This window comes from Talpa occidentalis, unplaced genomic scaffold, assembly GCF_014898055.3.
Source record: "Talpa occidentalis isolate TD23 unplaced genomic scaffold, MPIMG_talOcc4v2.1 talOcc4.14, whole genome shotgun sequence".
NCBI classification, from domain to species: Eukaryota; Metazoa; Chordata; class Mammalia; order Eulipotyphla; family Talpidae; genus Talpa; species Talpa occidentalis.
The window spans coordinates 84,149,763-84,163,468 of record NW_023601433.1 but is presented as its reverse complement, the minus strand read 5'-3'; the positions used below and the strand labels follow the sequence as shown (position 1 = coordinate 84,163,468).

Sequence of the window (13,706 nt, the reverse complement as noted above, 5' to 3'; positions counted from 1 at the left end):
GAAGGTGGCTGAAAGCAAGCTGAACCTTTGAGAAACACTCAGGCTGTAGGGAGCAGACACTGAGCGAGCTATGATGTGCTTCCTTGGGGGTACCCCCGCTGCAAGGGGGTATATAGAGGTGAGCCCATGCGTGGTCTGTTCAGAGAATAGAAGTTTGGTGTGGCTTGAGTCTGAGCTGTGCAGACAGCTTGTGATGGGCCCCAAAGATGAGTTAAAGAGCTTGGACTGCTTCCTGCAGCCACCAGGGAGCTACTGGCAGGTGTTGAACAGGGAACTGATGTGGTTCGCGAGAGGGCTGCCGTGTGAGAATACGCTACAGAACACAAAGTGTGGGTGCTGGGACAGGGGACCGGGCAGCAGAAAAGGTGGCTTTGACCTGTGTGGTGGTGGTGGAAATTGGGAGTTCAAATCTGACTGGGTTAAATCCAGACTTAGTAGGTTAGAGGCTGTGTGACTTGGGCACATCACTCTCCCTCTGCGCCTCAGCATTGCACGAGGCAATGGTAACCACATCTGCTCTCGAATATTGTGTGCACTGAGAGCTGCAGATGTGCGGCACGTAGAGCAGCTCTGTGGGCATCTACCTTGATCACACCCACTTCACAGGTGAGGACGGAGAGGCCTGCAAAGGCCAGGTCAGTTGTCCCAGCCAACCCAGGGCTCCAGGAGAGGAGAGACTGTCTTTCTCTTCTGCTCCCTAGCTGCCCCCACCCTGCCACGGACCAGCACAGCAGTAGACGATGAGGCCACCTCAGGGTTGAGAGAAGCGTGCAGGGTGGTCAGGGCGTCGGCGAAAGAAATGACAAACAGACACACTTCAAGAGTGAAAATCTGAGTGTAATTTTGTTTGAGTTTGTGACCAGTATATGTATGTTTTCCAAAAGCACAGGAATGAATATCAAAGAAATTAGCTTGCTCCTGGGCTCAGTCTATCACCATCAGGGAGGTGATCTACATAACAAGCAATGACCATTATAGAAGAAAGGAGGAAGTTTAGAAAGACAGATAAGGGATTAAAGTTTGTAGTTCTAGAAAGACGGGATAAGATTTTTAGCATTCTTGTAGTGGTTCTTGGTGGTCGTTCTCTTTTGATAAGCTTCTGCCTTTTCAGGGAACTTCCGCTGCACTTCCTCTGCTTCAGGCTGTTCTCCCGCCGCGCGCTGGTTGCCCAGCCGGATCTAGGGACCTTGGCGAAAGCCATTCCTAAAGATCACTGCGGGGGGAGGTGCAGCAGGTAGGGTTTTGCTGTTCTTCCCCTGCGCGCTGGTTGCCCAGCCGGACCTAGGGCCGGTTAGCCCTAAAGGTCACTGCAGGGGGAGGTGCAGCACCACCCCAGCATTTCCCACTCTTGCTGCTGTGCCCTGGGATCTGAACCCCAGTGTGCTGGAAGCCAGGGGACCGGGAAGCCCCCAATCGCAGCCCATACAGTGGCCCAGCCAGCCGCCAGCTGCGGGAGCTCCCGGGAAAGGGCCTTTCAGAGCCCATTCAAAGGTGCGAGCCTCTCTGAGAGCCGAGCAAGCCTCAGCCTTCCTCAGGCCTGGAGACCCCCTCCCTCCCTCCCTCTCTCCACAGCCCTGGCTGCCCACAGGCCCAGGAGAGCTTGGGCCGGCCTCAAACGTGCAGAAACCGCTAATGGGGCTGCGGCTTAGCTTGACGAGTCCCCGGGGAGAGTTTGGAGGGAAACAAAACACTGCAGGATGGTTGATCCAGGGCAGGAGGGGCAGGCGCCCGAGTTCACAGCTGCAGTGGGGGATGCTGGCCCATTGCTCCCTCTGCCAGACCTCACGTCATCCCAAGGAGCCTCAGTTTCCCCATCTGCCCATCAGGGCTAATAATAGTGCTTAGAACCCCTAGGGCTGCAGCGTGGACCAGAGTATGTGGGTAAGCCCTGCTTGTGGCAGCTGGCACCCCGAGGCAGGCATTTGATGAATGCAGGGGGTGGGTATTGCTACAGCCCATGGATCAGCCAGACAATCAGAAGAAGGGAGTGGGTCAGGTTAAGGGAGGGGGCTGCCATTCTGGAAGGTCTGAGGTTTGAACCGTGTTCTGTGCCTGTGTAACCTCCATGTCTCAGTTTCCTCGGGAACGTGGGTTGGAATCCAGGTAGCCTGGGGTGGGTCAGACTGGACCGCTTACTTGCAGATGGCCGTGGAGCTGATCCTGAACTGATCCCCGCCTCATGGGGCTGTTGTGGGGTTCACATGAGCCTGGGGCTTGGAAGTGTATTCTCTGAGTGTGAACCACCTTGTTTTTATGGTGACCTCTGGATGGGGGGGAGTTAGTGAAGGCCCTCAGGGGGCCTGGCGTTCCATGGGCTCTCGACTCGTGCTCGGCCCACCGCCCAACCCAGTCACAGGACAGTGGGGCACCCCCACCTACAGGATGTCCCATGACTGCCTCTCATGGCCCCCCTTCCTGTCTGGGTGCCCCCAACTGAGATCACTTCCCTCCGGGAAGCCACCCCCAGAGGGGGCCCGGCCCAGCCCAGGGAGGAAACTTTTGGAGGCTGAAGGGCAGGTAGGGGCTCAGGGTCCTGTCCTCTCTGCATGGGGTCAGCTTCGTCAGGCCCCAAACTGGGGGCTGAGACACCCACACAACTCACCACCAGGCCAAAGGGAGAAGGAGAGGTCAGGTCAATACCACCTTCTCGGGGTGGAAAACTCGCGGTGAAGCAACAGAGGGTAGTGAGTTCCCCGTCACTGGAGGCATCCAACACGGCATCACCACTTGGCTGAGTTGAATCCATTAGGATCAGCCCACCTGACCTTTCCTTTACTCCACTAATGGAGCCTTCTGTTCCCAGCCCCCCAAGATTTCACTTCTCTGGGTCTCAGTTGCCTCATCAGTAAAGTGGGAATAAACCCGGTGCCCCTGGGAGAAAGCAAGCGCGGATAAAGTGAGCCAGTGTCAGGAATGTGCAGCGTGCAGCCCCGGCTCGCGGGTGCTCCCCAAACGCATCTCCGCTCCTATTGCTGCTGCCGTGTCCCCGCTTTCTCCTCTCGGCTCAGGCCTGTCTGCCAGACTCACTTCTCGGTCTTGAGGTCTCTAGGTCTTGTTTCTTTGTGTCTCTCCAGCTCTTTGTCTCTGCCCGAGCTCTCCGTCCATCTGCCTCAGATTTCCCATTTTGACCTTGGCCTCTCTGACCGTCTCTGTGCCTCCCGCCCCCTCGCCTCCAGCCCTCTCTCCCATCGTCTCTGCCCCAGGCCTGAACCGGTCATCACATCACCGGCTGCAGTGGCTGTGGCCGCCCCACACCAGGTTTCAGCCCCCTCCCGCCCTCCTGCTGACATTTGGCCGATCCCCTTAACTCAGCTGGAACAACATTGGAATTTTTCAACCAAACCTTCTTAAGCAACTAAAAGGGCGGGCGGGCGGGGTGGGGGCAGACAACAAAAGCAGACACACAGAAACAGACCCGGCGACGGTATGTGCTTGACACAGGTCCCCAGCTGCCATGGGGACGCAGACTGGTGGCCGGGGCAGCTGGGTGCCCTGGAGTCGGCGAGGGGGCGGCCCACCAAGGACACCCGGCAGCATGGGCTGATGAGAAAGACCAGCCGTATCTCGGGGCACCAGTCTGAGTTCTTTCCCATCTCCCAGGCTGAAGAACCTCCAGCCCCATCTTAGACCCATTGTTCTGGCTGAAAATCTAGGCCAAGGCCGCTGGAGAGAGGGAGTGTTTCCGTTGTGGCGCCCTTAGAAATCTCGAGATCGCAGCTCAGGCAAGTCACCAGGGAACCAGCTGGTCCCCCTCGGCCTGGTCCACTGCCAGCGTGAGCCAGAGGGGTGGACAAACGGGCAGGCGGGCAGTGGCAGCGCTGCGGGGTGCAGGCCCCAGCAGGGAGGACGGCCGCTGCCCTAATTACTCCGGCTCTCCAGGTTCCAATCTCGTTTGAAAAGGACTCCAGGGACGCAGCCTTTAATAACTACCAGTAAACAGGCAGGAAAATCGATACCTGGTAAATAGAGCCCTGGAGAGAGGGATGCCTGGGCTGGCTGGCCCTGACCTGGCTGGAAGACGGTCCCAGAGTCCTTTGCTGCAAAACTGGCCAACACTGACCTTTGGAGTCCTATACCCTGCTCCCCGGACCCCGAGCACACTCTGGCTCCTGCTGCAGTCCCCACGCCCGCTCCATCAAGACTGACCCCTCCTCTCTGCCTCCCTGCTCTGAGCCCTGGCCTGTGCCAAGTAGGTTGCAGTTTCAGTTGCAGGCTCTGTGCCTGGTGCTGGGAACAGACATGACTCTGACCTGGTCCTTGTCTACTTGAAAGTCATCAACTAATGAGGGAGACGGAGAACAAAAGCAAATAATGTAATGACAGTCAAGGGTAGATTTGCAATAAAAAGCTGCTATGTCCGCCATAGCAAAGAATAGAAAAAGCCCTTCCTGGAAGAGGTGGGCATATGGAGGGTTTTGTTGGATGAGTAGGAGTTTGCCAGTTGAAGAAGGGCTAGGAGAGAGTGCATGTGGGTCACGTATGTAATAGTAACAATCGTCTTGGCTAACCGTCCTCGAACACTTACTATGGACAAGTCCTCTGCTAAGCACCTATGACACACATTACCTTGCTTGGTTCCACAATAACTGGGGGGCAGGGGTAGGTTTTAATAGTCCCATTTCACAGATGAAGACACTGAGGCTATGTGTGGAGCCAGAATTTGCCCATGACCTGTGAGGCTTCTGAGTTGTCTCTCTCAGCCTCTTTACACCTCCCACTCGACCACTCGACCCTGCCCTGCCCGGCACAGGACTTGGCTCGCAGGGGTGGGTAAATGAAACGGGTCCTCCGACCCCACCCCTTCCCAGCCAGGGATTGCACCTGCCAGGTAACACTGCGCTTTAGCTTCATCAGGAGGCCAGTGGCACATCAGACCTGAAGACCATCAAGCCCTCATTTTGCAGAAGGGGAAACTGAGGTCCAGGGGAGAGGAAAGCCGCGCTCCGGGGCAGAGCAGAAACAGGATCTGAGATTTCCCTCAACCTCGTCCCCTCTCAGGGCTGCCATGAAGAACACTGTTGTCAGGGAAAAAAATCAATATGCACACACTCAATTAAAATGATAAATCAGGCATCAGAATGAGGCCGCCCCGGAGACCCCGGGGGGAGTCTTCACATGATTGACGGAGCATGACGGGAGCCCAGGGCCCAGCCACTCTGCTCTCTCACATCACAGCAACAGCAACCCTGACTTCCCTGTCTCGGGGTCTTGCACTGACCAGGCGGAGGTGGCCTGCAGCCAGTGGGTCTGTGACACAGAGCCGGCAGGGGACAGACTCCTTGAGCCCTAAAGAGGAGCCCAAGTAAAGAACAGTCAGGTGTGTGGTCAGGGAGAGGAGTCCAGGGTTGGGGGGGCCACCCATGGCAGGTCCCTACCCATCTTGCTGCTGATCCCTGGGCTGGGCACCCTGGCGGGGGCGGGGGGACAAAGTGCCACAAAGTGACGGGGGTGGGGCACAGGGGGCCAAGCAGTAAGGGACACAGCAGGAAGGAAGGGCCCGCATTCCTGGGCCGGTGGGCTGGCAGCCCCAATGGCAGGGGGCAGAGAATAAGAAAGTGGCAGATTAGTTTAGCATGTCAGGGAGCTTCGAGCACCAAGATGGGAACTAAAGCCAGGGAAGAGGATGGCACTGGAGGGTGGCACCTTAGACGGGGGGTCTGAGAAGATTCCAAAGAGGTGGCATTGCAGAGACCGGGGAGAGAGGCTGAGACGGTGAGAACCTAATTCTCATCCTGTGTTCTGGGAGAGGCATGGTGGCTTCCAGGTGAGGAAACTGCCCGTGCAAGGCCTGGAGGCGGGGATGTCTGGGGTGGTGAGGGGCGGCCGGAGGTCAGGCTGGCTGAGCACAGGGAGTGGTGGGGACTGTGTAGACGACGTGGAAAGTTGGGCTGAGGATGTTGGCTTTTCCTCCAGGTGAGCAGGGCACCCTGGGAGGATTCTGAGCAGCAGGATGTGATGGGACTTGCTCTGAATAGGCTCCTCTGGCCGGGGAACAGACTGAGGGCAGGGGTGGGAGCAGAGACCAGTCAGGAGTTTCCTGCAACGGGCCCGGCGGGAGAGGTGCCGTGGACCCATGGCTTAGACCAGCAGAACAGTGCGGGGGGGAGGGGAAAGGTGTGGAGTGTATACCTTACCGAGAGATTGGCATTGGGTCTGAAGGGCTGGACGCGAGCATCTGGAAGGGTGGCACCCCGGGGTGGGAAGGGCTCTGGCAGGGGCAGGTGTGGCTGGGAAGAGGAGGCTTGCTTGGGCAGAGCTGAGTGTGAGCCGCCCGTGAGATCTCCGGGGCAGGTGCCTGATACCGCTGGAGTCACGAGTCTGGCTCTGGGCGGAGAAGACTCCCCACCCTGGAGGATGGGCAGGGGAGCCCAGCGAACCCAGCAAAAGAATCCCCGCACCCCGTCCCACGCAGAGCTGGCCAAGCCTCTGAGAAGTCCTGAAACCTTGGCCATGGGTTGTCCTGATTACCCGGAGTTGCCTGGAGCCTTGCTGTTGGGGGGCGGCTAGAACCTGGGGGATCGCGCAGCCGCAGGGGCAAGCAGAGCCTCCGTGTCCTTGTTTTCACAACACGGGCATGACCCCCACCTGGCTGGGGTCACCACATGGCTCTGAACTTGATGTTTAATGAGCGCTCAGCGTGGAGCCCCCCACAGGGCAGCCGGCCAGCAGATGTCCGTCAGGAAGGAGCCTCCACCAGGTGAATGAGGAAGCGAATAAGTGGGCGGAGGCGCGGGCCGTGTGGGGGATAAGCAAGAGGCGTGGAAGAGTTTTAAAAAGCCCGATCCCACATGGGTCAGCGTCTGTTGCATCCACTCACGCTGGAGCAAACATGTGTTGAACACCGACTGTGTGCAGGCGCCGGGGCTGTGGCAGTGAATGAAACAGAGCCCCTGCCTCGCGGCGGTGACAGTCCAGTGGGGGAGCCAGGCAGACAACAAGAGGCGCAGGTGAATTATCAAACACGCCAGCCGGAGGAGGCAGAGCGGGGAAGGAGCGCAGGTCAAGGAGGGCTCGGGGGCGGGAGCACATCTTTAGACAGTGTGGTCGCGAAAGGAGTGACTGGGTGCACGAGTAAAGGAGTCAGTGCGGAGCAAGAAGAAGTAAAGGCATGAATGAATGAACGAAAAGCCCCAGTGGAGGCTGCAGGCCCTGGTGGGCGAGCTGAGCGGAGACGCTGGCGTGCATGAGGAGGGGTGGCTGAAGGCGTGAGCTGAGGGTTCACTACCCGGGTGAAGTGGTGAATGGCTGCGCCGTGGAACTAGTGCACGATTAAGATCCTCGGTAATGGGCTGATGCAGGAATTAGCGACGGGGCGACCTCCGGACAGTCGGCGGGAGACTGCATGCTGCCCTGTCACGGTCCCCCGTCCCCCAGGGCCCTCCTGACCCCTGCGCAGTGGCAGCGCCTGCCTCGCCTGCGCCCGGGCTCCCGGCCACCTCGGTGCGCCCCCGCCTTGGCTGACCCTCCAGCCCCTCCCCACCCTCACCCCGGCCTGCGCTGACCCTCGCCTGTCCCGCCCCGGGGCCCCCTCCCGCGTGCACCCCTCGGGGCTGACCCTCTGCCCTTGTGCCCGCAGGCACCATGCGGCCCGTGCGGCGCAACTTCTACGACCCGTCGTCGGCGCCCGGCAAGGGCATCGTGTGGGAGTGGGAGAGTGACGGGGGCGCGTGGACGGCCTACGACATGGACATCTGCATCACCATCCAGAACGCCTACGAGAAGCAGCACCCGTGGCTCGACCTCTCGTCGCTGGGCTTCTGCTACCTCATCTACTTCAACAGCATGTCCCAGATGAACCGCCAGACGCGCCGGCGGCGCCGCCTGCGCCGGCGCCTGGACCTCGCCTACCCGCTCACGGTCGGCTCCATCCCCAAGTCGCAGTCGTGGCCCGTGGGCGCCAACTCGGGCCAGCCCTGCTCGTGCCAGCAGTGCCTGCTGGTCAACAGCACGCGCGCCGCCTCCAACGCCATCCTGGCCTCGCAGCGCCGCAAGGCGCCCCCCGCGCCCGCGCAGCCGCTCCCGCCGCCGCCCGGGGGGCCCCCCGGGGCGCTGGCCGTGCGCCCCAGCGCCACCTTCGCGGGCACCGCGCTCTGGGCGGCGCCCGCCGCCGTGGGCCCCGCCGAGCCTGCGCCGCCCGCCGGGGCGCCCCCGCGGAGCTCGAGCAACCCCAGCGGCGCGCCCACCCCCGGGCAGAACAACCTCAACCGGCCGGGACCCCAGCGCACCACCACCGGGAGCGCACGCGCCGCCATCCCGCCGGGGTAAGAAGGGCCGGGGGCGCAGGGGTGGCTGCCCCGCAGCGGAGAATGAGAATCCTGTCTAGTCTCCATTAAGCCTCACTCTGTGCCATACACTAAGCACCTTGGCGCGTGCCGGTCTTGTAGATCCCGGCTAAGGCCCCTGTGGTCCACCGGCACCCTCCCCAATGCACGGGCGAGGAGACTGGTCAGGGAGGTTGGCCGAGCCCCGCATCACACAGTCCACAAGTGGTGGGGCCGCTGCATCTGTTGCCATGGAGGGGGGTCATGTTGATTTGCTCGACTCTGCCTGCGGCACCTCATTCCTCACCCTAACTAATTCTAGAGTGCCTCTGGCACAGGTGGGGAGGCTGAGGTTGGGAGAGGTTGCCCTGGGGGAGAACAGGGATCAGAACCCCCACCTGTAGGATTCCAGAGGCTGAGCTGGGTTGCCTTTGGGTCTTTAGCGGGTTTTTCAGTCCGCCTCTGCGCGGGCTGGACAGGAGCGCTGGTCCACAGGAATCCCCCCATCGGCCGTGCCCCAGCCGTCACCCCCGCGGCCCTCCCGGGGTGAGCTGGCATAGTGGCAAGAGGGTGGCAGCAGAGAGGTCAGCACGCATGAGCCAGCCCCTGTGTGCACTGGAGCCGCCCTTCTTGGAATTTCTTTGATGAAGGGATTTTCCCAGCAGGACTTCATGGGGCAGGGGACCTGGTCACACAGATTTTGAAAATCCCTCAGGGAGGATGTAGGCCCCAGGACAGGGCCCCTGTCGCTGCCTGCCCTGGAGCCCAGGCTCAACAGAGGACCAGAGAGCAGCCACGAGGGGGAGGGGCAAAGACCGGGACCTTGGGCTAGACCAGAAGGGAAAAATCCAGGTGGGCATGTGCCAGGACCTGGGAGTGATTGTGATGACCTGAGACCAGCCCAGGTTAGAGCTGACACGGCTTTTGAGGGCCCCCTCCGGGAAGGATGGGAAGGGCCCCTGAACGAGGCTGTCTGCCTTCTGTTCCTTTGAGAGGCTGAGTCCCCTTCACTGAGCCTCAGTTTTGTCACCTGTCAGACAGGAATAGACACCCATTGCGGTGACGTCGTGCATGTCCCAGGGGTCATCAGTAGCAGTTAGGACTATGTCCTCCAGGAGGACGTTGGTGTGGGGTTTGGCATTCTGGAATTTTCCATGGAAAGGACTACGGAGGCCGCCACCTGCCTGCCTTCCCCACCCTTCCCCCTTTCCGCAGGCCCTTCCTCTCAGGGGGGCCCAGTGCCAGCATAGACGAGACCCCAGGGGTCCAGGAAGGCTCTGGGGCACGGGGCGTGTTCATTGTGGCTCCTTGCAGACAGAACCTGGCTGTGGCTCCCCGGTGAAGAGGGAGGGTAGAGGGCTCAGGAGTGACAGGAAGAGTTGAACGTCAAGCTGGAGTGGAGGGCGCAGGGCCAGGAAAGCTCCAGTGACCTCTGCAGTGAGAATTCCAGAACCTTCTGTCTGGGCTGTATTATTGTAACCCGATAATGAATTATGAAATCAGGAGCTTGTAACCAGAATTTTCTTGGCATGGGGTGGGATGGGATGGGATGGGATGGACTGGAACACATTGTAATAGAATGGAATGAAATGGCTGGAATAGGAAAGAAAATATTGGCGCGTATAAGACATGGGAATGGTCAGAACTGTTCCGCGAACTGTTAGAGCATTTCGATGTGTGTTTAATAGGTTGCCAGATGAAATGAATTTCTTAGTCACTGATAACATTTGTGGGAGCCTTTTTCGGGCAGACGGAATTACTCAGCTTTTATTGCTCAATGTGATTCCCCAAATACATACTGTGGGTGCGTGGTCACAGAGCAGTCGGGCCCAGACTGCTGGGGAGACAGACATTAAGCAAGGCGGCGAGTCAATGAGCATGACCTGGAGCATGGGACGCACTGGGTGCTGGTCAGGGCAGCATGGCCAGGAGGGAGTCGGGTGTCAGGACAGACCCCTCTGGGGGGCGTCTAAAAAAAAGGTTGTTTCCGGCAGAGAGAACAGCATGTGCAACTTCAGTGAGACTCGAAGGACATGGCACTTTCAGGGAAGGGCTGGGGGTGAGGAAGGCTGGAGCATGAGGGCCAGTGGAGCGTAGTAGGATGAGGGGACGGGTGCCCAAGTGCCAGGGGTGGAGGTGGGAAGGCCCAGCGGGTCCTGGAGACCACCCAGGGATGGAAGTTCCTGCTGGAACCCTAGGGGCTGAGGCGTTTCCAGGTAGGAGTAGGGAACCAGATTGTGGGCCCCCGGGGTGCCTGGCTTGGTGCAGCTGGCAGTGGGGAGCTATAGAGTGTGTCTGAGCTCAAGCGGGCTGTGGGGAGAAGAAGGACTTCTCCCTGGGGTGTTGAGCATGAAGCACGTTGTCCTCTGACCGGCCCCAGCCGCTTCTTCCCAGGCAGGTGCCCCCTCCTGGTTTATAGCGTTTTCCCTGGAAGCCATATCGGCCCCTCTCTGAGTCCAGGCATTGGTTGTGAGTCTCTGAGTCCAGGCATTGGTCTGGAAAGGGGGTTTGGGAGACTGACAAGGACTCTTTCACCCCCTCCCCAGCCACGCAGACTCTGCCCCGTCTCAGCTCTCAAGTCTCCCCACCAGACAGGCCTGTGTGGAAGCCCCCGATACACCCCTCCAAGGAACCCCACCAAAAATATCACAGGCTCAGAGCAGGGTGGGCTCAGGACCCCGGATGCTGCTGCAAGGTTAGGAGGCTGGAGGAAGAAGAGATGGGGTGGCCAGCCCCACGTCCTCCAGGCTGAAGCTCCCCACCGCTGAGACAGCAGCCAGGCAGCCAGGCCCCCCTGCCTTGGTCCACTGCTCCGGCCCTCTTGGAGTCTTCTGCTCTGGGTGCAGGCCTGTCGGCCTGCTCGGGCGGCCCCGCACTGGCGGCTTAGACAGCAAACGTTTATTCTCTCAGAGTTTCGAGACTGGGAGTCCGAGACCAAGGTCGGCAGGGCTGGTGTCTGCTGAGGCCGCCACCTCCTCCCCCTGAGGCTCGCCAGCTGCCCTGGGTGCCGGTGTCACCACTTCCTCTTTCCAAGGACACCTGTCACCTTGGGCAGGGCCCACCCTCATGACCTCGCTGTAATGTGGTCGCCTCTGCAGAGATGCTGTCTCCGAGCTGTCTGAGCGCTGGGCTTGACACCTGCCACCTGTGAGTCCCGGGGGACACAGCTCACCCCCTGCAGAGTCTGTTTCTTGCTTTCCATCCCCCTCCCTCTGGGGTCTCTCGGGCTGTCCCTCCTGCCTTCCCCTTTCCCTCTCTCTTCCCAGACCCCTTCTCTCCACGGGCGCTCTGTCCCTGCGGGGCGCAGCCGGACTCACGGTCCATCCTGCCTCTGCTCCAGTTGGGCCGCCTTGGGTGCCCTGCTTCTTCCTGCCTCAGTCTACCCATCCACCAAACGGAGCTAAAACCACCCCCACTCCTGCAGGCCTCAGGCCTGATGGGGTCTCAGATGATCAGTCAGGGGGGAGCAGTCTCTGCAGCCCGCTCCCACCTCCCTCCTCCCATCCTCATCTCTGCCCCGACCGGGAAGAGCAGGGAGGCCGAGAGAGGGCCACAGAGCTGCCCAAGGTCACACAGCCTCTGGGCCAGAGTGGCCTCTGGCCGGGGATTTTTTCCACCCGCCCCTGTGACCGAGCGGGGAGCCAGCTGGCAGCCCGGGCCCGGGGACATGCAGGGGTGGGGAGGACCCACCCCGTCTCCCGAGAGGTCAGCGTCCAGGACTTGGGAACACAGCTGTGGGGCAGATGAGCCAGTCTGAGAGTTTCCACCCTGCGTGGTGGGGGCGGGTGGGGTGACTGCAGGCGGGTTCCATCGCTGAGAGCTCGCTCTGCCCTCGGGCTCCGTTCCCAGCTTGTGCAGCGTGGCCTCAATTCTCAGAAGCCCAAGGTGGCAGGGCCTATTGCCCCATTGTTCACTGGAGGAAACTGAGGCCCTGAAGTACGGACACTTGCTCAAGGCCACACAACTGAAGCTGATTCAAAACCCCCAATCCACCCGCACGTTGGGGCGTCCCACCCCATGCCTGCCATGCTGTTGCACAGCCCCAGAGACCCAGCCCTGTTTCCAAAGGGTGTCGGGAGCCAGGGAGCAGACGGGCCAGCACAGGCTGAGCTCAGGCCCAGTGTAGGGAGCCGCCATCTCCTCTCCCTGTGTGACCCCGGCAGAGCTCATTGGGAGCTCCGGTCCTCAGTTTCTGCACCTCTGAAGTGGAGCTGGCCCCACAGGTCACAATCCAGCATCAGGTCAGATAGTATCATGTCTGCATATTCAAGCACCATCGACCCCCAGCAGTCACCCGGGGTGGGGGGGTGAGTAGGGGGTGGGCACCTGCCACCCCTCCTGTCCCAGGCAGCTTTGCCCATTGCAGTCGAGGTGCATCTCTCTGAGTTTCCTATGTCTGGTCCCTGGTGCGCCTGACAGCCCCTTCCTGTTTACTGGCACTAGTTGGTTCCTGCTTTTGCCAACTTCTTGTTTATTTCTTTGGCTTCCATTCTCTCGGGCTGTTAGTGCTCCCTTCTGGGCTCGTGGGCGCTCTTTTTGCACTGAGGGTGTTAACCTTCATCGGCCATGTTTCCCCAGCTTGCTGCGCCCTTCACCTCAGAGCCCGCGTTCGTCTGTTTCTTTCATCCATGAATCCATAGATATTAAAAAACTGCTGTGTGCCAAGGACTGTGTGGGGACCTGGGCAGAGAGCAATGAACAAAACAGGTCACCCCTGGTCCCAGACCCCAGACCCCCAGCCCAGCTCCCCCCTGGAGCGCCCATTCTAGCCAGAGACCCACAGTAAAGGAAGAAATCCATTCTAGAATGTGAATGTGAGTCGTCACGGCTGTGGATGAAACCTAAAGCAGGAAGGGGTTTTAGGGCGTGAGGAGAAGGCTGTCGTTTTAAATAAAGAGGTCAGAAAGGCCGCTGAGAATAGGACATGTGAGCCAAGATGGAAGGAGCTGGAGAAGTAAGCCGCACGGGGAGCTGGGGAGCAGCTTTCCAGGCAGAGGGAACAGCTTGTGCTAAGGCCCTGCGGCAGGAGTGGGGCTGGGGTGTTAGAGGAGGCAGGTGTGGCTGGGGGTGTAGGGGTGAGTGCAGGGAGAGGAGGCCAGGAATGAAACGGGGCCAGTCCTCCAGGGCCCGGGGCTGTGCGGAGGACTCTGGCTTCACGCTGAGTGAGCTGGGAACCCGTGGGACTGTGGGCTGGAGAGAGGCTGGTGTGACTCTGTTTTAACAGGTTTGCCCTGGAATTTAGAACTGGCTGCAGGTGGGACTGAGGCCGAGGACGGGGTGGCGGGGGGGGGGGGGGGGGTGCTCAGCTTTGATGTGGTGACAGTGTTAGGGTGTTTTCCTTCGTTGTTTTAATTTCTAGCAGTGATTTTACATTTTTACTATAAAGAATCCACATTTTGTTTCTCCAGTTCTTGAATAGGCATCACATTTAAAGGCTCCAAGAAT

General features: G+C 59.9%; 1 protein-coding gene across 1 annotated transcript in view; it reads left to right on the top strand.

Moving 5' to 3' along the window:
• Nucleotides 1-13,706, top strand: part of DTX1 (deltex E3 ubiquitin ligase 1) — a 32,419-nt gene that overhangs the window by 8,758 nt on the left and 9,955 nt on the right. The window contains exon 2 of the mRNA XM_037511128.2: nt 7,577-8,261. Within this exon, the coding sequence (XP_037367025.1) occupies nt 7,577-8,261 (685 nt within the window). The remainder of the gene's footprint in view (nt 1-7,576; nt 8,262-13,706) is intronic.